At 38.3% G+C, this 27,950-nt stretch overlaps 1 protein-coding gene across 4 annotated transcripts; it reads left to right on the forward strand.

Moving 5' to 3' along the window:
- Window positions 1-225: 225 nt before the first annotated feature.
- On the forward strand, window positions 226-27,662 carry ECT2 (epithelial cell transforming 2; the record flags this gene model as incomplete). Of its 4 annotated transcripts, XM_082487116.1 has the most annotated exons (24): window positions 226-355; window positions 1,388-1,467; window positions 1,569-1,661; window positions 2,609-2,791; window positions 3,300-3,389; window positions 4,441-4,548; window positions 5,742-5,815; window positions 5,960-6,090; window positions 7,025-7,140; window positions 7,329-7,391; window positions 7,766-7,988; window positions 9,558-9,694; window positions 10,366-10,485; window positions 12,167-12,235; window positions 13,184-13,294; window positions 14,330-14,426; window positions 15,130-15,211; window positions 16,148-16,226; window positions 16,410-16,529; window positions 17,897-18,035; window positions 19,601-19,755; window positions 22,915-23,022; window positions 24,146-24,292; window positions 27,573-27,662. In XM_082487116.1, 24 exons carry the CDS (start codon window positions 226-228, stop codon window positions 27,660-27,662), a joined length of 2,745 nt encoding a protein of 914 aa, XP_082343242.1. The 4 variants fall into 4 exon arrangements, with proteins under 4 accessions (XP_082343242.1, XP_082343243.1, XP_082343245.1 ...); XM_082487117.1 differs by lacking the exon at window positions 1,569-1,661; XM_082487119.1 differs by lacking the exon at window positions 1,569-1,661 and having other exon boundaries at window positions 7,766-7,901.
- Between the last annotated feature and the right edge of the window lie 288 nt (window positions 27,663-27,950).

Below are 27,950 nucleotides of genomic sequence, written 5' to 3' on the forward strand. Positions count from 1 at the left end.
GTTTGTTGTCAATCCTTTCTACCAAGTCTGTAACTCCTAATACTCTTTCAGAACTACTATATCAATGTGAGTGGGATTTTAATAAGAGTCTGAATGTTTTGTTTTCAAAGTCTGAAGTTACCTTTGACTGCCTTAGTCATAGAACTCTTATTATGAGCTTTTTGCAACTGTCACTTAGTTTAGCACATATCTTCTAGCTGTTGAAGAAAGAAACAAGACGCAATTATGGCTGACAACAGTACACTGGTGTCTGAAACCGGGAGGAGCCTCTTGGCTGATTCTTCTGTTCTTGATTCAAAAATTATGGAAACCTCCAAAGAGAATGTACTTCCTGGATCTGTTTTGGATGTTGAAGGTAATGGGAGAAGCTTATTATAAGACTACTCTGTTTTTGTAATGACTGATTACTTTGTAGGTATTTAGTAGTTTTGAAAAACCAAAAGCGCTTTGCTGAACTACAGAATTATATTTAGGGTAGCCAATAGCGTGTTGTTTTGGTATCCTTTCACCAGGAGAGGGACTGTCTTTATTTTTAACTCACCTTGTTATAACAATCTGGGGTTACAGCCATGAAATCAAACAGGTTTTCTGGCTGATGTACAGAAAGCTATTAGTTCTATTTGCCTTTTCTGTGGAATAAATCATTCCAGGTGATATTTTGACACCAGTGTTTGAAACTGCAGCTGCTCTGTTGTGTAGGATTACAGGTGGTCCTTAGAGAGATGAATAGTCTTGAGCTTGAAATTAACTCAAGAACAAATCTTGAAATTAAAAAACAACAAAAAAGGTATTTTTGTTTTCCTGCAATGCAGTAGCTAAAATCCAGTGGCAGTCTTTTGGTGCAAATGACATGGAGGCCACACTTGTCCCTTCCTCCTGATATTTTGAAAGCTTATTAACACATGGAGGAAAAAGAACAAGAAACCTAACTTCAGTTCTGATATTCCTTGGTGAAACCGAGCATTTAGTAGGAAGTAATGAACCTGGTCAGCCAGGAACAGGGAAACTAGAAAAGAACAGCTGTCTGTTTTCCTGCAAGTCTTGGTATCTCATTCTGCTAGAAGCATTAAGTCAATAATTTTGTTTTCTTCCTTACGCTCACTGATTCTTCTTGCATGTTCTTGCTTTGACTGTTAAGTAACTGGTCATGAATTGCAGGATCTTGTTTCAGCATAATACTAGAAAGTTTAGGCTCTAGTCAATTTGGTATGCCTTAATTAAAGGACAGGCCTCTTGAGGCAACATTTATTTTCAGACTTGTTCCTGATAAACAAGGTATCTTGAAAGGATGCAGTCTGCCTGTATTTTTCTATGTGTTATTCCTTGATTTAGACCTAATATGGATTTTTCTGTTAAATATGAATATTATCCTTGTTTCTCAAAACAGAAGAAATGCCTCAGATAGAAACAAGAGTGGTTTTGGTTCAGGAAGCAGCAAAACGCGAGGAGCTTCTGAAAGCCTTGGAGGTATGTGGGTCTAAGATAAAGCAGTCACTGGAATGAGATGGTATGCTTTTAGAATTCTAGTAACCAGTTTGGTTCTGTACTAAAGTTCTCCTCTTCTACAGACCATTAAAATAATGGAAGTACCAGTTATAAAGATAAAGGAAACTAGTCCTGGTAAATCAGAAGAAAAACTAATAAAAAGTATTATTCATATGGTATGTCATGCAATTAAGCACATGTGATTGCATGCAGCATGTTGTACTTCACTGGGGCTGAAATGTGTACATGCTTTAATTTATGTTAATTGGGTATAATGGTCACAATATATGCTAATGTTTCTGATGCTGTCACTTAAAGTTTGTCAAAATTGGCACTTTTTTTACAAACACTTTCTCAGATATGGAAGTAATGTCTGCAGCTCTTAACTAGTGGTGTTTTCTAACCAGGGGATAGAAATATCAATGGAGACATTCAACTAACTGCATGCGTATATTCAGTCAACGCATAAGTGTTTTGCTATGAACTGATTTTGTAATTGGTTAATTGACTTCTCTTTCAATTGAAAACTGCATTTAAACTTAAGTGTAAGAAGTGGTTCTCAATTTCTTGACGTGAAAAACCTAGGAAATAAAATTTGGAACTAATGATTGAAGTTGGAACAACCCAAACTTTTAGACCCCTTAAAGATACCAAGCAATGAAATAAATTGACTTCTGTTCTCTTGATCTTATGCAGCTTGCTGTTGCAAGCTGGATGCTACTAAAAAGTAGCATCCAGCTAAGTAGTAGAAGAACCTTAAACTGTTCTGATAATCTGAAATGTCATGTTTCTTTTGTGCTTAGCTGGGTTTTTCCTATCTGTAGATATTTCCGATACTATATTATCAGTGTGAACTGATACATAAAGTACTAAAATAACTAGAATTTTTATTCTTCAGAAGCAGGAATTGCTTTAAGATTTTTTTAGGTGCAGTTCATAGCTATTCTTATGCTATAGGACAGTGCATCTCATTCAGCTTTCACCAATCCTAAGAGTCTGCCTCTGTTAAAATCTGAATCATACATTTTTGTAATGGTCCAAAAATAAAAATCAGTTGAATTTTGACACTAGTGTAACTATGTTGCATGAATAATGCTTTCCCCTTTCATGCCCATAAATCAAGGAAATTAAAGTGCCCTACATAAAGACAGACACAATAGAAGAGCTTGGAGATTCTGACTCCCCAGAATTTGAGACTATATTCGTTGTATCAGACTTCCAAGATTCCATCTTTAACAACCTCTGCAAAGCAGATTGCCGTGTCCTTGGACCTCCAGTAGTACTGCACTGTGCACAAAAAGGAGAGGTATGTGCTTTCTTTTGAAATCAGCTGAGGAGTTCTAAATATTAAATGTTCAAAATAAAATCTATTTTGTGTTGTCAATCAATTCTAAATATTCTTAGCATTGAATTTGAAGAAAAGCAAGTTTCTAACGCCATGTTAGGCTATTGCATTTAGTGAGAAAGCCCAGGCAGATAGTAGTAAGGCTAGAACTACTGCAGTAGTTGGGGGAGTTGTTGGCCCACTAGTTGGGATTGTGCCATTAGGAAAGGTAGCATACAAACGAAGCTTCAGCAGACACTTTGTGTTTCCAAATCTTGTCATGTAGAGGGGATGGAGTGCTACCTTGGGGTGCTCAAGTTACTTTATCAGAACACTGGCAGGTCTGGAGCTGAGGTATAACTGAATACACAGACTTGGAAAAGTGTTTGATACATTTTAATACCAGGAACAATAGTACTGTTAAAGACATTGCTTCCATTAAAGTTTTAACATTATGCTTTTGGCTAATGAGCTTACTTCTTACTTTCAGCCTTTGCCTTTCTCCTGTCGTCCACTGTACTGTGCAAGCATGTTGAACTTGGTACTGTGCTTTACGGGATTCAGAAAGAAAGATGAATTAGTAAGACTTTTTTTTTTTTCTTTGGATGGGTAAAGCTGTGTTAAGTTTGTTTTCAAAATACTTTTCTGTTCTATCACCCATGGGGTTTAACCATAACTAGAGCTCGTATGGGGGAATGAATTGATTTATTTTGTTCTTTTGTTTTGTTGCATGTCCAGAGGCAGTGATATTTGAGGATGGGAACAAAATTGTTTCCTTGTGCCAGTCCTCTGATGCCACTTTAGGTCACTTTTTTTTGTTGAGTGACATTAAACAGCTCTAATTCAGTTGGGCTTAAAGATTTGTAGACTTAGGCTTCAGGTAAGATGATGTTTACCCAATAGTGTCCTCTTACTTGACCATGCTACTATACAAATAGAGGCTTGTAGTCCTGTTCAGACCGTTTGCAGACATGCTATCTTGCTATCAGGACTTCAGTCTTGACATACCTAGGTATGAAAAGATTTGATGCTCTAGTACTTTGATTTTTCCACTTCAGTGATGCAGTTGGCACCTAATTTCCCTATTGGATATCTGGGAATCGACAATATGGCTCCACATCTTCACATGGATGGGGGGGAACCCAGAACAAAAACCTTTGCCTGGGTGGTTTTTTTGAAGATTGCAATTTTTCCAATTTGAATCTAGCAGAACAAACCAGTTAGGTTTGTTATGCAATCTTATGTAAATTCTGGCAATTGCCCCTTCAGCTAGAATTGATGAAATCAGTGAGGATAACATGCTTCAAATCTATTGTGTGTGAAAAGGTGAAGGCATTGTGTATGATGATCACAAGAGTACTGGAGGCTTGGGTAGTCATCCTCAAGCTACACAGCAAGAGCATATTAAATCTTAAAAAAAAGAAAAGTTAATAGCTCTTCTGATATATCAGCCATATCTTCTCCTGTAGCTGTGAACAAGTTGCTTTAAGAACAAATTGGACCATTTCTATTCCTAGTCCTTTAATGTAACCTCTGGTAGCTTGCTTTGTAAACTATATTTGTACTGCTCTTGCTCTGTATTGTACACTTCAAAAGGTATACTGAAAACTTACATTGTCTTTGTTTTTCAGGTTAAGCTAGTGACCTTAGTTCATCATATGGGTGGAATTACTCGAAGGGATTTTAGCTCCAAAGTTACACATCTGGTGGCTAACTCAACACATGGAGATAAATTCAGAGTATGTAAGCTTGAGTTGGTACTTCATGGAAACTTTCAGAATTTGATTCTTGTAGACTAAGTCTGTAAATTATACTTCAGCTCATAAGTTGCTGATTTCTTTCGTGTACTAACAGCAATGACTTCTAATGGTGAGTTCATCTCCATCTGCTGCTGAGCTTTGACGTGTTTTTGTCTCTGTTAGAGATCTAAATAATATAAAATGCCTGAATGCAGAGATTTTGAAATAGACAAGTATAGTAAATGATAAGAAACAAAATGTTCAAGTACTGATGTTATCAGTGCTTAAGACAGGGCTGAACTTTCATCAATGAACAAGTGTTTATATATCAACATGCCTACTTTGTCTGTCCAAACAATAAACCTTGAGGTAACTTGCAAAAAACTTTAGTACTCAATTTGTGTGCGTTAACTTCTAAAAATTATTTTTAACTTGTTTATGTGTAATTGTTCAAATCTTCCTTTATGTGTAAGTATGTGTGCACCCTGTGTTGGTGTTGACAGGAAAAACAAACAAACAATCCCAAACAAAACAAAAGGGAATCCTTCAGGAAATTTATGTCCAGTTGACAAATAAATACAAGTTTGCAGGTTTTTGTACTATGGAATATGACATAGCAATGCCTATGTCCCTTGATTTCACCTTGTTTGAATTGTTGGTAGGCTGTTGCTTTTTTCCTGATAGGTCTTTCTAATCTTCCAGTTGGAAGAGAAGACCTACTTTCTGACTCTGTTTAAATACTTCTTTCTGCCGACTCAAAAGGAAAAAGTAGGAAAACTGTAGAATCTCTCTCGAGCGGTCATGGAAGTTACCTTTGGAATACTTGCTTTCCCTTTGGTAAAAGCAGGCTGGGATGTCTGGCTTCATACAAAGTATCAAAAGCAGAAAAAAGATCCCATATTCCACTGGAACAGAGATTTGGCTTTGTGTTTCTGTGAGTGGTGAAGTGTATAAGATTAACAAAATGGTGCACTTTTGAGTAAGTGTCAAAAGAGTTATTGATCTCCTAGTCACTGAAGAATTAATACATTATAACTCTTGGGAGTTACATCTGGACATAATTCTTGAAGGAATATGTTCACTTTTTGCAGTATCTGTCTTGAAATGTAAAACCAAGATTATGTATTTTTCTTGGCATGGGAAAGACTTAAATGGAAATAATTGGTACAACTTGTGTTTTTCCTGTTTTGTAGATTGCTGTAAGTCTTGGTACTCCTATCGTGAAAGCTGAGTGGATTTATAAAGCGTGGGAGAAAAGGAATGAAATGTAGGTGTATATTTTCCTTCAGCCTTTACCTTGCAACCTGGTCACCTGTAGTGTTGAGAGCTTCTGTTTAAATAGTGATGTAGCCCTGACTTATCGACTTTTTTGTGCATTTTTTTCTTTTTTTTTTTTCTTCTTTTCCCCCAGTGATTTCTGTGCAGCTGATGATGACTTTAGAAATCAATTCAAGGTTCCTCCCTTCCAGGATTGCACGTTAAGTTTCCTTGGATTCTCTGATGATGAGAAAGCTAACATGGAAGAAATGACAGAAATGCAAGGTTATTGTTTATGAAAGTTGACCTGTGGAAAGAATGGGGTTTATAGCTGATAAGTACTTCACTGAAGCTGAAATGCTGGATCATGAATCCTGAAGCATTAACGAAGACTCTTCAAGTTGAAGAACTATAAACTGCTCTTTAGATGTCAGTGTATGCCTAAGTTCTGCTAGCGCTTGAAGACTTCGAACTTCCTAGGCTGATTAAAACTAGACAATTTAAAAAGAAGTAATTATAGGATACTTGAACATACCCTGGAAAACTTGCTTCGTAATATGCATATTCAGCTTCTGTTTTCATAATCAGTTTTGTGGTATGACTCTTTACCTAAATCACATCTACAGTGTTTCCAACTTGGATATGAATTGTCACTGGTAAAACACTTGATTGGAAGTGTTCCATTTTTCAGTAGTGTAGTACAAAATTAATAATCACATTGACAGTAATGTTGTAACAGGTAACATACGAGTCTTCAGCCTTCTATTAGAGTTGCATGTAAAAACTATAGAAATGGGAATAGAGCAAGCTTGTAACAGAAAGGCTTCCTCAAAAGAGATGCAAGTTGCCTAGGTTTATTTCCCCCCCCGACCTGTTTACCTGAAGCTACTTATAAGATTGTGACAGGTTCTAGCTTGTGAGTGTCTTAAGGGTGTGCGTTCCTGGTTTGTTCTTCCAAGAAACAAGAAAAGCTTTCAGAAGAGTATTAAATGCCCTCTGAACTTCATGTACTCCTGACTTTTCAATGTGGACTTTGCTACTGCATGCTACATGCTATTTCCAAAATCTGTCAATGGCTGATAACATCTGGAGTGTTATGTAAGCCCATCAACTGATCGATTCACTCAAGAATGATAGGTGCCACATAACTATCGAGTGGGCTACTAATTCCTAACAATAATATTCTTCAGTTTCACTAATTTGCCTTTTTTTAATCTAGGAGGACATTATTTACCAGTTGGTGACGAAAGGTGTACGCACTTAGTGGTTGAAGAAAGTACAGTAAAAGATCTCCCATTTGAACCTTTAAAAAAACTTTATGTTGTAAAGCAAGAGGTTAGTGCTGACAAATTCTTTAAAGACTATTTCTATGGAATGCATTTAGTATCTCACATACCAAGTAAACGTGTGGCTTTTTCTGAAAAAAGTGTGTGAACTGCCTTACTATTGTATAATTTTGAATATTTTTAACTTTGGATGAAGCCCTGTAATGTGTTTTTAATGTGTTTTCTTTTTTTGTGTAGTGGTTCTGGGGAAGCATTCAAATGGATGCCAGAGCTGGAGAGTCCATGTATTTATTTGAGAAGGTATGTCGAAATCTCACATAATGCGCAGCATGTGGTGGTGGTAAAACTAGCATGCACAATAGCATGTGTGGGGCCACAGATCAACTGTTTTAAAGCAGCATTTAAGTTCCAGATAATCCATTATAGATTTTATACATAGGATACTAATTTGGAAAACTTTTTTCTTTTTCCCAAAGGTTGAACTTTTTAGTCAAACAAAATACTAGTGTGGTTTCCATTTTCTTAAAAATAAGTAAATAAAGGGCTTTGCCTGTTTTCCCTGAGCTTCCCTAAGAAGAGTTGTGTTGTGTGCTGATCTCTACAATTAACTTACCTTTGCACTGAGTTGAGCTGGACACAGCGGGTAAAACCACTAAACTTTTCTTTTACTACAGTCAGAGAGTCCTGGCCTCAAGAAGTCTGTATCACTGCTTTCTCTGAGTACTCCAAACAGCAATCGCAAAAGACGTCGCTTGAAAGAGACTCTAGCACAACTGACCAGAGAAACGGACATGTCACCATTCCCACCTCGGAAACGCCCGTCAGCTGAACATTCGCTTTCTATTGGGTCCTTGCTGGATATTTCTAACACTCCAGAGTCGAGCACTACCAATGGAGGTAGAGCTAAAACCCTTCATTCAGGCACACTTGCAATGTTTAAGAGCTCTCTGCATACAAGTGGTAATGTTAGTGGTCAGGAAGTCTTACAGGTTTTGCTACAGGTTTCCTAAGTAATTTCAGACTTTATCCTTTTTGAAGCGTGCAGAAAGCAGAATGGGAGTGAAGAGTTCAGACAGAGGCCAGGCTGCCTCTTGTTATTGCAGTAAGCATATTCGTACACGAAGGAAAAGATATGTATGGAGTTGATAAATATGAAGTACAGTACAGTGTTACTCTGAAATGCTTCAAATACTCTGCTGAAAATATGCAGCAAATAAGCAACATAGTTAACAGTAAACTAAAAAGCTCTCCACTAGGTTACTTGGAGAAAGAAGGACAAAGATTCTTTTCTAAAGGAATTAAAGGGAAAATTCCTGCAAAGCCCGCTCCTCCTAGGTCTTTGAAAGTTTCTGTTGCGGTAATGCTATTTGTGGCAGCAAACTGTCATGTCAAACTTCACAAGAATATAAATCACCACCTGGTTTTGATCAGTTAATTGGCAAAGAGCTTTTAATGTCTCTGCGCATGGCTCTTATGGAAGAGAGGAAACTGCAAAATTGTGGATTAATCAAAAGCTAATACCTGAGGGTTTAAAAAAAAAAAAAGCCCTAGTTTCATCATATAGAGAAGGTATTTGGAGTCAGTACTGCTTTAAAAATGCCCCTGTATACAAGTCAAGTTAGCCTAGTGAGGCAACCTGTAAGTGATAATTCAGAAGGAATACAGGAAAGATCAGCTTAGTCTCAAAGACCAGCTTTCTTGGATCATGCTAGCACTCATAAACCTCTGGTACGGAAGCTTCTTCTAATATGTCAGACAGTTACAGAAAAAAAAGTGCTGTTTTGAAACAACAGGTATGTATTTCACAATAACTGTGACGGTAGTGAACTTTGACATCAGAACAAGTGAGTACAGATCTGCTGTCCAATACGTGTGCAAGTATTTAAAGCTAATGGACTGTTCCAGGTCTGCCTTGGCTTTAGCTTTAAGAGAAATGAACCTTCTTGTGTCTGTCTTTTTTTTTTTTTTTTTTTCTGTTGTTCTCCTCTCCCCCTTCCCCAATAGGGTGAAATGTAAGTATTACATTAAAATCAGTCCTTACATGCATGGTTTTGAGCTATATACCTAATGCAAGGATGGCAGGCAGCTGAAAGATGGTTGTTTATGTGGCAAAGTGGAAGTAGAAAAGTACTTTTGTACATAGTGTATGTATAAATAAAGTTCAGCACCGAATCCTCAGTTTCTACTAAACATAATAGGGTTAAGTCACTGACCTGCCTGTAAATGGCTTACTAGTTTCAGACTAATTTTGCGGAATAATATATTACTATTGTTCTGTAATTAGGCTGTAATAAAGAAAGCCATTTTGTAGAAAGAGCTCTGATAATCTATCTACATAATAGCCTTTTAAAAAAAGCTATCTTCCCTTGAAAATTGTGAAGGTGTGTTTTTCTGTTTTGAGGGTGAGCTTTATTAGGGACTCTGTAATAGAGCTCTTATTTTCTTTTGGGAATACCTCTTCATCAGAAACACCAAAATCCTGTGCAAGGCCTTCCAAAAACTCAACTCCTCTTCCTCTGAAGCAGTCTGCCAGATGGCAGGTCGCAAAGGAATTGTATCAGACAGAAAGTAACTACGTTGACATACTGACAACAATTATTCAGGTAAGCTGGCTTTAATGCAAGTACAGGTCAATTTTAATAAGGCATATGGTGTTTACATCAATGATTACCTTCAACCTGTGATCTGCAGGCTTTTGAGGGCTTGTGTGTATCAAAGGTTCATAAAAAAAGGTGACAGTGTAAACAGTCTTAGGTCATTCTACAGGCATGTAAAACTGTTTAGGATCTGTTAATAATAGAAGCTGGAAAATAAAATTTCTAATCTGGGATCTGCAGTGGAATTGTAGTTTGCATGGAAATCCTAAACTTCAGGAAAATATGGTCTTTGTGACTCAGATTTTTAAAATACTAGTTAACAGAGAGAGATGGCAGGAGGATTTTTTCTTTTTCATTATTCCAAGAAGTGCTGAATAGCAAGCAGCTTAGAGGAAGAGCTTAATTTCTAGAAAGTTTGTTTCCATTGCATCTGATAATCTACTTAATGAGCTAAGATGTGTGTGAGTAGGGAAGTAAATCAAAGGGGGTTATGCTGTAGTAACATAAAACTGAATTTTGTATCTTAAACCCACTCCTGCTAAATGGCAACAGAATGTCTCATGATTGTGACTGTAGGAAAGAATGATCTGGAAGGAAAACACTGTTGCTTTTGTAACTATTTCTAACACAGTGTGTGGAGATTGAGAGGGCATTAACTTTTTTTTCGAATTCATCAGTTATTTCAAGTTCCGTTGGAGAAGGAAGGACAACTTGGAGGACCAATTCTTGCACAGGAAGAAATTAAGACCATATTTGGCAGCATTCCAGATATTCTCGATGTGCATACTAAAATCAAGGCAAGCTGCAACTTCTCCCCTGAAGGGGAAGCTTTGATACACACTTTGAGTCTTTTCTGCATGCTTTAAGTTGTATCTGTTCGATGGGTGTAGATTCGTTCTGGTGTTGTTACATACTGTTCAACCTGTGGAATTAATATGCACATCCAAAGTATGCTTTAAGATTTAATACTGATTTATAAATATCTGAAGGCTGATTGTTGTGCATGTGACTAATATTGCTATTCACAAGCTGGCTTGTCCTCTTCCCATTTTAATACCTCTTCCTGTAGGAGTTTTTTTTGTAACTGATACAAAACTGGTCAAAAGGGCCAGTGGTATCAAATAGTAGTCTCACAAGTACTTGTAACATCCATGTTTTTATTAAAGCAGTAAGCAAGGACTCTTGGAAGGATAGCTAAAGCTGTGGAATTAAAACAAACTAAAAAACCAACAGCTGCCCCCCCCCAATTCTTGTTTTCCTGGGCTTTAGATATGTTTGTATAAGGATAAGGCGGTTTTGTGTCAGAGACTTCTATCATTTGGTAGGAAAAGCTGATCCTTCTTTAAATGGCTTTGAACAAATTTTCAGAAACTACCAGCTCATAAAACTGGCTCACACTTCAACCTCTGAAGCGGTTGACCTGGTACTGAGGCCTAATAAGAGCTGACTAGAATCCCCTATCAGCTTGTTTTTGTGAGGCTTTCTTTATTATATGTTTTGATCTGGATTGTAAGCACTTTCTGAAGCCATCTCTGGGTCTCATGATAGATTATGATGTGAGTCTTCCTCAAATATGAAGTCATAAAATCTCTGTCACATAATGGCATGCCTGTTCCTGTCTGCATTTCACAGTAGGCTTTTAAAATAAATAGAGGGACTTGCAGACTGTCTAACTCAGTGGTTTGGTGGTTTTTGCTGTGTTTTGAGTTTTTTTTTTTTTTAAGGGTTGGGATCCAGTCTAGTTAATCACGATGGGCATTGATATGTGCTTGCTGAGACTGAGATGAAAGTAGAGCATGTGTGTCCATGTGTAGACAAAGTCGCTTGGATGTTGTGGTTGTGTTTTCTTTCATCTTTGGTGTAATAAGAGAAGTGGCGGCAACAAACCACTATTAATGGTGAATCCTTTCCACTTGAGGAGAATCCTGAACCTTCATCTGTACCCTCCTGTCCCTGTTATTAGCAGACTGAATAAGCTTGATCCTTGTCAAGCTGATACAGGCTTAACGGCTTGGTCTCACTTTCCTTGATACCCTGGTGCAGCAAGTGAGGGAAATCTGTGCTAATTCTATTTCAGTCCTATCTTGTGGACTTAAAAGTCCTATATTAGTTGCACACTCTTAATTAGAATTGGGTCAACTGTCTTCTGTGTATACTTTTCATAATCACTTGGGATATGTTCTGTAGTGTGTCGGACACAGCACTGTTATCCTGTTGCAGAGTTGGCTAGTGCTGGTACTCTGCTTGCATTCATTCAAAAACTACATATTCAGTAAGCCAGAGGTCTCTTGCTTGCAGCTTTCAGTAGACTGAAGAGGCCTAATGTGAAATTGTACAACTTCCAGGATTGCCTGTTTTGTCAACATGGAAACACACAGCTAATTATATGTGTTTGGCAGAACACTGATTCTATTTTACAGCTTTATGCAATTCATTCTCATCTTATTTTCTTCCCCCCCATCTCTGCATGTGTTCTAGGAAGACCTGGAAGATCTTATGATGAATTGGACTGAAAGCAAAAGTATTGGTGATATCATTCTTAAATATGTAAGTTTCTGTTTCTTTTATGCAGTAGATCTATTATCTTGCCGTAAAAATAATCCATTTGTAGGAGCTAGCAAACACAAGGAAAGCACTACTGAGTGTGAGGAACACTAACTTGTATCGTTGTATTTTCTGTTCAGACTTTTCAGTGGAGTTAGATGATATACTTTGTATAGGTAATCCCTGTTAAGTTTATGTTCTGCCCACTTATATGAGGGGATAAAACTCTGATAGATACTGTTTGAGAACTGCAATTTGCAACGCTACAGACATGCTTTTTACTCAGACATTAAAAGGGGCTCTCCTGTAACCTTTGCTACCTACTGCCTCTGATGAATAGTAAATAACTTTTCATGGAAACTTCTTGTGTTCTTCCTTCAAGACTGGAAATGTGTAAGTGAATAAGGACTCCTTGTTTTCCCAAGTACAGAATGTACAGAGCAGGAAAGATAGGTCTGGGACTGCAGTGCATTTTAACATAAGTAGTCTGCTAGGTATCTTGTGCTTTTGCTGACCTGATCATTTTAAGGCAAATAGTGTTTGGCATTCAAAAGGTTTCAGTCTCTAAGGTATTGCTTCTAGTGGTTTAATGTTTTTTAATAGTGATTGCAGTAACTGGAGAAAATACCTGTCTGAAACTTCCAAAATTCTCACCAAAAACATCTTGCTAGGTGAGAATCTACTTGAGCTGCTCAGCATCTTCTAAGGTTGTCACATGTGTACTTGGTGTTTCTGAGAGCAGTCTGCATTTAATCAGCAGCATTGAATTTTGGGCATCTGGCATGCAAAAATGTCAACTTGTTCTGTGAACACATGTGGGTTTACAACACATTTGTTGTTATTCTTTATTGAAATGTGCCTTTGAGCAGCTTTGTGTTGCTCAGGGCATATGAACATATGTACAATGCTGCATAATATGTAAAGCAGAGCCATAACAGTTGTTTCTTTCAGTCAAAAGACTTGTTGAAAACATACCCTCCGTTTGTGAATTTCTTCGAAATGAGCAAGGAAACTATTACTAGATGTGAAAAACAGAAGCCAAGGTTTCATGCCTTCCTAAAGGTAAGCGTCTGCAGAACTAGTCTTTTGAGTACAATGTGGAGACCATTATGCAGTAAACTTCTCCATGCAGTAGATGAAAGAATGTGAAATTTTGGAAGCTTGGAGCGTGAACATCTCTTGGTGAGACAGAAATAGGAAGGACTTGAACTTCAATCCTTCAAGCTCCTTGTAAGACTCTTTCATAAGAGGTCCAAGTTCCTCCTCTGTTATACAGCTTTCAGGGTAGTTTGATTATATGTGTTTGCTGCTGGAAAAAGTGCATTCTGATTACTTTCTCCCAAATACATGTCTTCTCTTCTGTAAAGATAACTAGAGCGGCTGCTTTTTATTGGTCCCCCTCCCTGTGTTTAAAAGACTTGTATTTCTGAAGTAGCTTTTAACTTGCTTTCAGCAGCTGTGAAGTTCCAGGGAGGTAGAATCTCTCAACACTCTTGTGACTAATGAATAGGAGCATAACAGTGGAGTTCTAACAGGAAGATGATCTTCAAAGAAAGAGTTATCTGAAGATGAGTCTTAGGACTCTTGAGCTTTCAGATAAAGGTATATAGTTGATTAATAGTGCAGCATAGCTTTAACTCCTCTTCTGTATCCAACAAGTGTCTATCAAATAGTGGAGTAATCAAACTGACGGATTTCAGCCCATGTTTTCTGAGGTACCAGGAATTATATCCAAGTACTGATATTTAAAAGATGAGAAAATGAATAAGAGAACAGGCTGCCCCCATTCCCACTCTGTGTTAGCATCTGAAACAAAGACTAGGGGTTAAAAATATGGACTGTTTAAAACTAAACAATCTGAGAACATAAATATGTTATAAATACTGCGCAGATTTGAATATAATGTGATTTTTAACATGATCTGTTAACGACTTGAGTGTCTGTGACAAATGATTCTCAAACTTTTACTGCATTGCTAGTTTCAAGGAAGACAATTTTTCTCCTAGTGTCTTTCTTTTTTTTTTTTTTTTTGGGTGTGTGCATGTGGGGGAAAAGATAAGAATTATTTTCTTTCTCCCCATTTTTTTTTTTCCCCAGATAAACCAAGCTAAACCTGAATGTGGCCGCCAAAGCCTAGCTGAACTCCTTATCCGTCCCGTTCAAAGGCTGCCTAGTGTTGCTCTGCTACTAAATGGTAATGTATTTTATTTTTTTATTAGTTTGTGAAGGTGTTAAAACCAAGATAATGTCTCCCTTTGTCATAATTGGCAACAGCTTTTTGCCTATAAACCAAATCTGATTCTGAGAGTTAATTGTGCTTAATGGCAGTCAGTAAGACCAATTACTGAAGAAAGCATACTTTTGGCTAAATTTCACTTGTTCATATATTTGTCTGCAGGATATAGGTAGAGGAAGGACTTACTCTGACCACAGTTTTGTCTCTTCAAATGCAAATATAATCGACATTCAAATGCAGCTAGCATAAACTAGAGAGCAATTCGTATTCACGAGGTTTACGGCTTCATGTGTTCCACCTGGTATCAACCATTTGCTGTAATAATGATTATGTTAATGATGGTAAAAAACCACACTACCACCCCTTGTTAGAAAAAGACTTCTCTGCTTGTCTCTGCACTTAAACAAAACCAACATGTAGTCTTGTTGATTTTTGAATAGTTTGAGGGTTTGGTTTTGTATTGTAGGTCGGTTTTTCCTTAATGAGATGCATGAACAATTGCTACTCGGGCTACTTTCCCACTTAATCAAGGCTATTTGGACTCCAGGATGGCTGTAATTTCTTCAGTCACCTTACCTGACTTACAGTTTAAACTTGAATTTTTCATATTTCTTCTTAGGTGTTTGTAATGTGGGGTTTCTTTAATTTTCTTAAAATGTAGATATTAAGAAGCATACAGCAGAAGAGAACCCAGATAAAATAACTCTAGAGAGAGCCATTGAATCATTAAAGGAAGTGATGACGTAAGTGGTGTTCATTCTATGAAGCATACTGTTATAGATCTAGATCTCTCTGTTCCTTCTAAGTTGCTCTTTGTGTGTTGTTACAATTGCGTATACTTACATAGCGACTAAAGTTATGGCATGTGTTCTTCAGCCTCCCTTTTGCCACTGTTGTCACTTTGGCATTCTGTGCCAGAGCTTTTCGAGTCTGTGGTGGTGTTACACAGCAATTCTGCCTGACTTTCTGCCTCAGCACAAAGCTGAACCTTTTGAGTCTGTTCTGTTCCAAGTCTTATTTCTATCTATTCTCTCCAGAATGGAAGAGATGTTTTTTTATCTTTAAATCTTCCTTCTATGCATCTGTCAACTGAAAGGACATGCTATTGGTGGAAGATTAGCTTCTCTTCTGGTCCTGTGTTAGTTATTCTTGGCACCATTCCACAAGTTAATTAGCTTAAAGCTGAAGCTGCTTAGATTGTAAGTCTCACCTCTTCTGAAGTGTAGCGTATGTCTCCAGCAATGAGACGTCCTGTATTAATTGGGTAAATGTTTGTCTGATTTTAACAACAACCACTACTTTTAAATTGTAGTTATTCTTGCATTTGCTTCTTGGTGAGCTGTAGCCCTGACTTAGGGGGATAAAATGCAGACTGTAAAGAAGTTGGGTTGGTCTCTAGTTCACAATCTTATGGGGCAAGGGAGGGGAACTAAATATATTAACTCAATGGTGTGTCAACTACTGATAACATGACAAGAATAATCTGAAGTTTCCTATGTGCTTAGCATATGGTATTTGGATACTTCAGTGAGCAAGTGTGGTTGATTCTGTATTTTGCAGTGCTGCTGTGTAAACTATATCTCTGAATGTTTAGCTTCATTATTTTTGTATGTCTTAAATGCAGTGCATTTATTTACTCTTGCTTGATATTGAAAATAAATGTAATATGCTTCCCTCAGACATATTAATGAAGACAAAAGAAAAACAGAGGCACAAAGGCAGTTCTTTGATGTTGTCTATGAAGTTGATGGATGTCCAGTAAGTAATTTCTCTGAAGCTGCAGACCTGTAAAATGACTGTGCACTAGTTTGCTCCTTCTGCAAAACTATGTGAGGTTAAAATGCAATGGTGCTGGTTTAAACAGATTTCCAGTGTTAAGTGCAAACAGTAATGCAGCCCTTGAACTAAATGCTTAATGAGCTTTTTGCTTCTGTCATTTAGGCCAATCTCTTGTCCTCTCACCGAAGCTTAGTTCAGCGTTTGGAAACTGTAGCGCTTGGTGATGACCTCTGTGACAGGGGAGAACAGGTCACGCTCTTTCTGTTCAATGATTGCCTAGAGGTAAGATGACTGTATAAGTGCATCTCATGAACTGAATTATAAAAGGCTTAACACTATTTATGACTGTAAACAAGTAAAATTTAAAAACTTTGAAGCGGAATTCTAAGTCATGGAAAGCTGATAGCTCAACACATGCTGAAGTTGCCTTTTCATTAGCTATTGTATAAGCCAACACAAATAGCTAGTCAATTCTGGATGAATGAGAGGTGTTAACGTAGCTTTGAATGTCTTGCAGCCAGATAAAAATTTTAAAAGCAGCTTAATATGTTAAGAAATAAATGCTTATCTGAATACCAATTTGAGTAGTACCAATGGATGAAAAACTGATGGAGTCCTTGGCTCAGCAGGATGTTTGTCCTTTTAATGTTTAGTCATATTTAATGTGAGTAAATAGTGAGCTTCTGGGGTAGGTCTGTCTGTGCTTAGGCTACAAAAAATAATAAAAAAATTCGTGTATTAAAGGCCTTAGACTAAACAGTATGTTAGGAAGAACTAGGAGAGAAAAGTAATTTAACTGGGTTCTGGAGACTTATGTGGAGAAACTGAAGTTGTAAAGGACAGCTTATGAAAGTTGTTGTTACTGCCTACAGCAGTAAAGAACACTGTCTTCATAGAAGACCAACTCTAAAATAATCCGAAATTAGTGTTGTCTTAAGCCGCCCTTGGAGACAGAAACCTATTGTTGTGACTAGTGATGAACTCTTTCTGGGAGTTGAGTTGACTCAGCTTCATCACTTCTTGTAAAGAAAGGAAAGAAAAGTTAAAACACTTTTAATAATGTGTCTTGGCTTATGTCTTGTACAAGATACAAGCAACTGAAGATACCTTACTTAGAAAACATGTGAGATATGTAAGTGCTAATGTAAAGTAAAAACTGACCGACCAGCCTCCATTGCAAAACCCAGTTGATGGCTGCATGCACAAGCTACAGCAAGGGATGTTTCTAGGACATAACACACCGCAGCCTAAGTTGGTTCATGCATATAGATGTTGTTTTTTCCATTTAAATCTAGATTGCCTTGTGGTCTGTTTCAAAGGGCCCTTGCTTGTTATGTAGGGTAGAATTGAGGTCTGTAATACAAAATTACTTCCCCTCTTGATTTTTTTTTTAAATGCATTTGATTTGAGGTGAGTGTGTTGATGCTAAGTAGGAAGTATTTCTGGGCCACTTCAACTGTAGACAGTGAATAGCGAGATAAGTGGGTTCCTTAGAGATTTGTGTGGTAGAGTAAATAAAGTATTCTGTAGAGTATTTTTCTGTAGCAAGGCTTTCTGTGCCTTCCTGTATACTAGAAGGTAAAAGAAGAGAAACGAAACAATGACAATAGACTTTCGAACTTTAACCTTTGTTATCTATTTCACTGCAGATTGCAAGGAAACGGCATAAAGTTATTGGTGCTTTCAAGAGCCCGCATGGCCACACAAGGCCTCCTGCATCTCTCAAGCATGTTGTTCTTATGCCTCTCTCCCAGATCAAGAAAGTCCTAGACATCAGGGAGACAGAAGGTCTGTATGTTTTGAAGTGCTGTGATAGCTAATGAAAACTGTGGTTCAGCGTATAAAGGATGAAGGTCTGTTGTCATGGGATAGAATGCTAAGGTATATTTGTTCTGTAGTATGTTTGGTATGTGATTTTAGTATAAGCTTCTGTTTGAAGCTCTCTATGAGCTTGAGAATTCCTTGCATTGACACCTTTTGGCTCTTCAGGAATTGCTGCAGGATGCTGAATTTGGCAGAACTACTAGATGGCATTAGCGTAAGCCAACTGAATGGCAGTGTGAGCATACTTGACTGCTCTGGATTTACAAAACAAAAATCCCAAACTTCATTCAAGAGCATGAGACTGAGTAGAGACAAGTGCTGTTGCTGCAAAACCGGATCTTCATTTAACTGGTGATAACGATGCTCAAGAGGAGCTGTAGTTAGCATTTTAGACATATTCAGATGGCTTAAATTCTGTGGCTGCTTTGCCATACTGAGACTGTAGGTGTTTCTTTAAGGTAATGCATTGCTACAGCAGCAGAACTCATGCTACAATACTGTTCCAGTCTTGATAGTGACTTCTAAACAAGTCTAGTCAGACTAGTTTCTAGATCTATATCCTAGAAAATTAGACTTGATATTTCACTGTAGGTGATGGCATGCATGTCACACTTGTTCTGCTTTCGTTCTCTGAAGCAGCTGAATATAAAACCCAATAAAAAATAGAAATGGCAATGAGGGTAGGTAGTAAACATGCCTACCTGCATTTTTAAAAGGTACTTTAGGGTTTCTTTTTTAAGAATTCTCTTTAAATTACTGTGTAACACTTAAGTTTATTTTGGGACTTGGGCAAAGGGAGCCATTTGTAAGCATACCATTTAATATTTGCGAGGAACTTTAGTATGCGAATCTCAGGAGAGCACAACTAGCCTCTCTTATACATACTGTCTTATAGGGCTGCTTTTCTGAACTGGTGATGGGCGGGGTTTTCTTTCTCTCTCTCAGCTGTGTTTAGCATGCTTCAGCTGTGTCTGCTATAAAGGAGTATCAGTGATGGATTAACTTTCTGCTATCAAGTGAGCAGTGTTTGTCAAGCTTAAACAGTAAAACCATTGTAACTTGACTATTTTAATGTGTCGTATTTAGTACTGATATCTTTGTTGCTTTTTCCTGTTTTAGAAAATAAGGTAAATGTTGTTTTCCTTGTTTCTGTTGTTGGACAGATCATTTCTTTATCATTTAATGAGTTAGAGAATGAGATTGATATTTACTGCTATATCCAGTAAAGACTGATTAGTCTGCAGACTATGGTATGCAGATTATTTGGTGAATAAACAACTGTTGCATGAACAGCTGATTGCAGCCTCTTGATGAAGGATGCAGACAGAACTTTGCTCTTGCAAGTAATACAACAGCTAGTGTGTAAATGAAGATAAAAACCTTGAACCAAATCTTATTCTTCCTAACTCTAGCTCATGGTAGATGGAGGGTTAATTCTTTTGAAGGTTCCCCCCTGAATTATATGAAAAATGTTTATTCCTAGTCTTAACTCTTTACCTCTCTTCACTTTTATTTTTAATAAATTGTAGATTGCCGTAAAGCTTTTGCCTTAGTTGTGCGGCCACCTACAGAACTCAACAACAAGCTGCTCAGTTTCCAGATGACAACTGAAGAACCTCCTAAAGAAGATTGGTTGAAGATGTTGTGTCGGCACGTGGCTAACACTATTTGTAAAGCAGATGCAGTAAGTGCTCTGGAACCATGTTGCTGATTGGACATATTTTTTTTGTGCTTGAAGCACATGGAGCTAAAGAACTTGTTAATAGTGGACATGCTTGAGATGAAGTAGAGCAGAAAATATTTGTGCTAGCATGCTGCAAGTGAGTGGTTAAAAGGTGGAGAAGGAAACAGCCTGGAAGTTAGCTTCTACAGAAGCTAATAAGTACTTAAAAATGAAGAATCGTGCCCTTCCCCCACCACAAATTAATTATAAATAACTTAAACTCTGCACTGCGGGCCTTCAGTAGGGCAGGTCTAAACAGATTGTCTTCAGCTTGCTTCTTTCACAGCTTTGTTTCAGTTTACAATCCTGCATTATGAATCATATGTTCTAGTTTAATTTTCCCTGTGTTATGTTGAATTTGTTCTACACCCTGTCTGCATGGGCACCATAATGTAAGAGACACGAAGCATTTCCCTCCTATAGACAGAAGCCTACAACCTTAAAAGAAAGAAAGAAAACAAGGAAATAAAGGAGGCACTGGCGTCCTCACGTTTCTAGAAGTTCAGTGTATGGGCTTTCCACAGCCAGAAAACTACTAATTTGAAGAGTAGATCCTCTCTGATTAGGGCAAGAGACTGATCTAATGTTTTAGTTATGTAAGAGTGTATGCATATCAGTCACCAAAATTTGCTGAAAATAGGTGCAGTACATATAGTTGAAACAACTTGGGTTTAAGATAGATGTTTCTATGTTCTGCATTGTACTCTTACTGTCCAATGGTTGCTTATAATTTTTAAAGACTTAAAGCTTGTTTCAGGAGTGGTAATTAAGGAATCAAAATAGCAGCTTAGGTTTATTTTGTTTGGCTTGTCATCTAGGGACTTATGAGTAAGAAACTTGGCTTTGTGCTTCTTCTTTTTTAGGTACTGAGTAGGAAAAGTACTGATTCAGAAGTGTTAATTTACTGTAATCTGTCTGTCGCTTATACTTCTGTCTCTTTTTACGTATAACACAAAGGGATGGAAAAGTATTGGGTTTTATAATAGAGATGAAATCTTTGTGTAATAAATGTGTCATTCCCTTTTGCCCTGGGACATTGAGAATCCTATCGTAGAACCATAGACTGGTTTGGGTTGGAAGGGACTTTTAAAGGCCGCCTAGTCTACCCCCTCCCCCCCCCCCCCCGCCCCCTGCAATGACCAGACCAGGTTGCTCAGAGCCCCGTCCAACCTGACCTTGAATGTTTCCAGAGAAGGTGCATCTCCTACCTCTCTGACCAACCTGGGCCAGTATCTCACCACCCTCAGAGTGAAGAATCTCTTCCTTGTATCTAGTCTAAATCTTCCCTCTTTTAGTTTAAAGCCATTACCCCTTGTCTTATCACAACAGCCCTGCTAAAAAGTTTGTCCCATCTTTCCTGTAGGCCCCCTTTAAGTACTGGAAGGCTGCAGTAAGGTCTCCCCAGAGCCTTCTCTTCTCCAGGCTGAACAACGCCAACTCTTTCATCCTGTTCTTGCGGGAGAGGTGTTCCAGTCCTCTGTCTTTCTGGCCCCCTCTGGACCCGCTTCAACAGCTCCATGTTTTTGCTGTGCGGAGGACTTCAAAGCTGGACACAGTACTCTGGGTGGGGTCTCACCAGAGCAGACTGGAGGGGCAGAATCGCCTCCCTTGACCTGCTGGCCATGCTTCTCTTGGTGCAGTCCAGGATACAGTTGACTTTCTGGGCTGCGAGCACACAGTCAGCTTATGTTGACCTTTTTATCCAGCAGTACCCCCAGTGCCTCTGGAAGGCATGCTGTCCCTCAGGCGTGTCAACTGCACCACTCAGCTTGGTGTCATCAGCAAACTTGCTGAGGGTGCACTTGATCCTACTGTCTATGTCACCGATGAAGATATTGAACAATACTGGTCTCAGTACAGACCCCTGAGGGGACACCACTTGTCACCAGTCTCCATCTGAACATTGAGCTGTTGACCGGTACCCTCTGGATGTGACCATCCAAGCAATTCTTCATCCTTCAAACAGTGCACCCATCAAATCCCTCTCCAACTTAGAGATAAGGATGTCATGGGGGACCATGTTAAAGGCCTTACAGAAGTCCAGATAGATAACATCTGTAGCTCTTCCCTTGTCCAGTGATGTAGTCACTCCGTCGTAGAAGGCCACTAGGTTGGTCAGGCAGGACTTGCCCTTGGTGAAGTTGTGCTGGCTGTCTTGAATCATCGGCCATTATGTTTGCAAATCACCTCCCATATGCTGACAAATTGTAACCTACTGTGTCGGTTCCCATTAATTATAACTTCTGTAACTACTGCTTTGTAGCAACTATATAATACTTTTTTCTTGCTCATTTAAATGTCAAATTGAGCTTCAATTTAAGCACACTTTTCCCTGGTCTTCAACAACTCTGTTGCATCATGTGAAAATGAGATACTGTTGACTTTGCCACATGGTGGCAGTAAAGGCTTTAACTACTACTTTGTTAGGCAGTAGGAATGGCCATACAGCTTGCTGTCTGGTGTCCTTATTTTTTCCCCAAAAGTGGTTTGTGGGGTGTGTTGTGTGTGTGGTGTGGTTTTTTTTTTTTTTTTTTTTTTTGGCAGACTGTTTCTTCTCAAAATAAAAAACAAAAAAACCCAACTAAAAAAACCCTAGCAACTTCCCACTCCCATGCATCCCCACTGCCCCAAGTTTTGTAAGTAGCGAGCCAGAGCTTGCTTTGTGCATGCTAGAGTTTAAGAATGAAGCACCAAAAAAAACCCCAAAACATGTGGCTATTCTGAAACATCTATTGGGTTTAAGCTGAAAGGTTTAGTCTACCATTTGACAGCTGAAGCTATCAAGATTTCACTTAAGAGTGTTAGATGTGTCAGTAAAACAGGGGTATGCATGTTGTGAAACTCCCTAGGTATACTTCAACCTGAAGGTCAGTCCTGAACTTGAAACTGAATCCAACCAGATGTAAAACTACTGATGAAGTGGTTTCACAAGCTGATTGCACCAGCAGTTAATGTCATGAAATGGCATGAAAACGAATAGCAGCTTAACTGTATATTAAGAGTTAAATATGGAGGAATATGGCAATTAAAACCTCTAAATCTCAGCTAATAAACTAGAGAATGATATTTTGGCAAGTGGTGATTTTTGTTGACCATTTTTAAGACTCCCCTTGTCTACAGGAAAATCTCATTTATACTGCTGATCCTGATTCAGTTGAAGTAAATACTAAAGATATGGACAGTACTTTAAGCAGAGCATCCAGGGCAATAAAGAAAACATCAAAAAAGGTAAGATACTACAAAGATAGTGTTTTACAGTAACAACCCCCTTTAGTCAGGGAATTGTGCTAGTATTCCTGTTATAGTAGCGGCAGGAAAAACTTAATCTGAACTAAAACTCTTAAGTATAAGCTCCTTAAAGAAAGAAGGTGGGGAGTGTTTGAGGTTTTGACTGAGTAGTCTTGGTGTATCTGTGTATAGTCTTAATCTTAAGTATTATGGTCATAAGTTCCATAACAGACTCAAAAATGACCATATAATACTTAGTTTAATATTTTAAATATTTTTAAAATTTATTACAAAAGGCCCCACAACCCTCAGCTGTAACTGTTTTTAGCATGTTGAATGGAGATTTAAAGCTACATGCAATTACCTAAGTAAGTACCTTCAAACGTAGGATGGGTGTACAGTGTGCATGTCCTGGTCATAAATAAACTTTGAAATAGTAAGGAAGTACTGAATGCTAGTGTCTGCCTGTGTATGGCTTAGCTGCTGTCAACTAGTGGACTGAGGAACTGTGCCCTATTCTGCTCAGAGGACCTGGCTGGGAGGCAGGAGGAAGGCTGCCTGGCTGCTCTCTCGTGTTGGCTGTGCACTGGGTTTGGTTCTGCTGAAGTTTGTGGCATGTGAGAAGGGGTGACGCAGAATGATGCAGCAAGGAGGAATCTGTTCCCCATTCTCAGCAGCCTGGCAGCAGGCTTACTATCTTTGTGATGATAATACCATTTCTTAAAGAAAACTGTAGCGGCTGCTGTAGTTTGAAAGCTGCTGGAGACTGAATTGAGAGCAACTTAAAGGAAGGGGGGCTGACTTTGCAGCACCCAAGGGGTGTGGGGAAGCCTAGTTGACTAGACCTTGATTTGACTTTTCCCTGAATCTCTGCCCCCACTGTTCCCCCACCCCCCCATCTTGTCTTCGTACTTAGACAGAGCAAGAAGAGCAGGGGTGATGGGGAACCTTAGAAGTCAGATCACCTTGTGGGGGTATGTGTGTGTTTGGCTAGTTTTGATACAGTCACATTAACATTTGATACGTGCCCTACAGATGTTCAAACTTTGAATGGTAGCCTATATTGTAGCAGTTATTACAGCCTGATTTTTGTCAGTGTGTAACTGCTTGTCAAACTTTTCAGGTTACAAGAGCATTTTCTTTCTCAAAAACACCAAAGAGAGCTCTCCGAAGGGCTTTAATGTCACATAGTGCAACAGAAGGAAGAAGTCCCAGTTCAGCTAATGAGAATTATATAGGCAGCCGACTGACTAGTACGTCTTCATTAGCGGTAAGTGATTTGGCTGTGCAGGCCAAATAAGTAACCTTTTTAAGACTGCAGTTATTTTAATGTCTGGTGCTGATCTTACTTTAACAGTTTCAAGATCCATGGTGGAAAAATTTATTTTTAACTACATGCATAGACGTGTTATTTTCTGAGCACAGGTTGTTTAATGAGAAGGCATACTTGCTGAAAAAGCAGAAAAATCTGCTGTGTGTACTAAAACTGGGAGTTGCCTTGTACAATGAAGTTGGGGGGAAAAAGCTTCCCACCCTCTTTTTTGCCAGAGATGGAGTATGTGTCCTCTTCTGAGAATGAGAAATTGTAACACAGTCTTACATTGGTTCATGCTTTTGATTTTGGACAGTACACACAAATGTGGTGTACCACCCTGAATAGTACAGTGAAAGTAGTGGTGAAAGCAGTGAGATGATAGACATCCTGTGAAACAAACTGGGAAGGAAGGATAGAGAAATACAGATGCTGCAGCCTGAGAGTCTTTAAAAAGGCAAGGGAATTATCTCCTTATACGTGTTTGAAAAAAATGGGTAGAATAATATGTTGTTCTACGTACTACAACTCTTCTGCTATGCCTGGCTACCTACTGCAGCTTTCTTCTGCTACATTAGGTCAAACTTCGTTTCCCGGTACAGTCTAAAAAGCAGACTAGATTTGGAGGAACTTTTTCATCATCTTCGCTTTTATTCTAGTGTTTGAGTAAACATCTACTTTAAAGCCTATAGTTTGTAGCACAGAAGGCCAAGAACAGGATTTTCTGTGTACCTTTCTACTATTGCCTGATATGTCAGTACCTTAATGTAGAGATAACTTGGTATGTTTGAGGGGCCATTACATTGTACAACAGAAAGGTACTGTCCTGCTCTCCCACATGAGATAAGAATGAGAAAATATGAATTAATAAGGGAGGAAGTATCACAGTGGACTCCCTTGCTTTAGAGGAAATAATAATAATAATAAAAAAAATCTACTAATGTGGCTATACCCCAGATCTCTGCAGAGATTTTCTTCCTTCAGCTATGATTGCTCCAACAGTTGCTTTCAAATTCTAATGTTCTGTATTTGTTTTGATATAGCACTGTATCTCATTTCTCAAGAAAATGCAAGTCATGCACTTTTCTCTGTGTGTGTCTACCTTGTACAAAAATACTTTTTTCCACAAAATGATAGGAACTGGTAGTAGTAAGAACTATTTTCCTATTTTAAATTCTTCCCAGAGTTCTTGGACCTCTAAGGTAGCAAGCTGCAGTTTGGCAGCAGAGCATGTGTTGTATGTGATGTCGTGTGTGGTTTTGTTTAACCAATGCCACGCATCACTGAACTTGCATAAAGCCTTTTTGGTTGAATTGTAAGGTTAAGGAGAAAAGAGAGGTTTAGAATCCAGCCCCTCAAGTTGGGATATCAGTACAGTTCTTGAGTAGGAAACTAAAGCTGTAAGAAAACTGTCTGAGTCAAAGAGTCAAAGATGTTATTCAGACATACTGTTTTATTTAAATAAAATTCTGGCCTGTATGGGGATTTTTTTGGTGTGGAAAAACTGTAGAGTAAAAATATCAGTAAAGGTTGGATGCTTGGTTGTTTTTTGTTCCTGTTTGGACTAACTCTTCAACTGCTTCCTAATTGTAGATTGCTCGTTCATCTTCTACGTGCAGCCTAAATGGATCTGTCAAATGTGTTGTTAATGTTCATCGCTCCAATTCTGTTGATTGGAGCTCTCAAAATTCCAGGCCTCGACCTGTGCTGTGTCCTGGCTCTCCAAACAGTCACCTTTCAAACGCTGTAGAAGAAAAAACCTCTTCCAACTCAGAAAGCTTAAATGGTCGTGCCTTGGACAAATCATGTCCTATCCCTATTATTGTTACCACTTGTGGTGATGCTGAAGATGATAACCAGTGTGGTGCTGAAAAATTCTGTACATCAAATCCTGACTGTTAATGCTTATCTTGTATGAAGTGAGCAAAAAATCTTGATTCCTCTAAACTTAAGACAGCATGGTACAACTCTGTATAAAGACCCTAGCATCCACAAAGTGTTTTAGATGGTGTTGGGTTTTTCTTTGACTTGTTCTAATGCACGGGGTTGGAGTCAACACTCATACGTGGTCTAGTTCTATTTCTGGTTCTGGGTGCAAAGTTAATTCTTTCACATATCCTTTTAACTTTATTTTTTCTGAGATTTTTTTCTTAATTTCTATGCAATTGAATTATTTCTTGTTACAGTTCAGTTGTTCGAGTGGCAGTGTAGCTCACTGGCCAGAGTTCTGAGGACTTCAATAACTTGGTTGCACGGAAGTCTTGAGCAGCTAATTTTACCTGTGGTTTTAAGTTTTTGTTCCCTTATCTGTAAACAGAAAAAAATACCCTGTATAAAATACTTTAGAACCTAATAAGAGCTGCTATATAAAGAGGTGTTTATCACTTAATTCTCAAATATTGCCTATGACTGCAAGTAGAACATGTGCCATAAACAGGTATTAGACTTCATAGTGAAGTGGTATATCCTTACCTGGTCAAAATATCCCTATTTAAAAGATTCTTGAAGCATGCAGGTGCAGCAAGATGCCTAACTACCATGACCTGTTTATATGCTGAAAAGCTTGGCTGTGCTATAAAGAGCAACAGAATATTGCTTGTGAAAGTATCTTGAGGGCTAATGTAAAAAGAATATAAAATCTCAGCTGATCCAACAACGTTAACTTTTAGTGCTACATATTGATGTGCTGGTTTCACTGTAATTTTAAGTCCCAGAAGCAGCCTATGCTCTTAGCACCAGAAGAGTCAGCTTTTTGCCTAGTTTGTGCCCATCCAGGCACAGCTAAAGCAAGCTTTGACAAATCGTTGTGATGCATATTGCCTTCTGTAGCCAAGAAGGCATGCGTTCAGCATCTAATTTGGGGCTCAAAGCTCCTAAGAATATAAAAAGTTGTAGGATCTGAGGGGAGCTCTATTTCTCTAGGAGATTATCATAATGTAGCTTGCCTTCAGTTTGGAGGGGGATTACTATTGCAAAAAGTGTGATGCAAGATGTACACTAATACTTGGTTAACAGCTGCTCTTCAAAAACATGTTCTTGCATTCTGAATCTCTGAAGGCTGAGAACAAGGAAAATCTTTCTTCTGCATTTCTTTTAAATATATGCACTCATTTGATGGTGTTTAACTGTGCTGTTATATTCCTTATACTATGTGTCAAGGTTGAGAAATGTCTACTGCACTATTGACGTTGGCTAATAAATGATGAAATAACTTTTTTTTTTTTTCTTTCCCCGACAGGGTATTCCTTCTCCTTCCTTGGTCAATCTTCCCTCAATCTTTGAAAAGAGAAGTCATACGTTAAGTCGATCAACAACCCACTTGATATGAAGTAGGTTTAAAAGACAAAGCTGTATGGTAGTGACTGACAAGCAGCTGGCTGTTCAAATGACCTGTTACCGACATTAATGGTACCTTAGTCATTAGCACTTAGCAATGATTAGCAAAATGTTAGATAACACTAAGTTAATCACAAGGGGTTTTTAGTTGTATTGAAGCAGATCAGCTAATCAGTGGAATAAGTAACTTGGTCTTCATTTAAGGCACAGTATTCCCTTGCACAAATTTATTTGCTTGCCAACATAATGGAAGCATTTTCTTCTGTGGAAACTGTCTCCT

Source organism: Vanellus vanellus (genome assembly GCF_965231255.1).
Source record: "Vanellus vanellus genome assembly, chromosome: 8".
NCBI lineage: Eukaryota > Metazoa > Chordata > Aves > Charadriiformes > Charadriidae > Vanellus > Vanellus vanellus.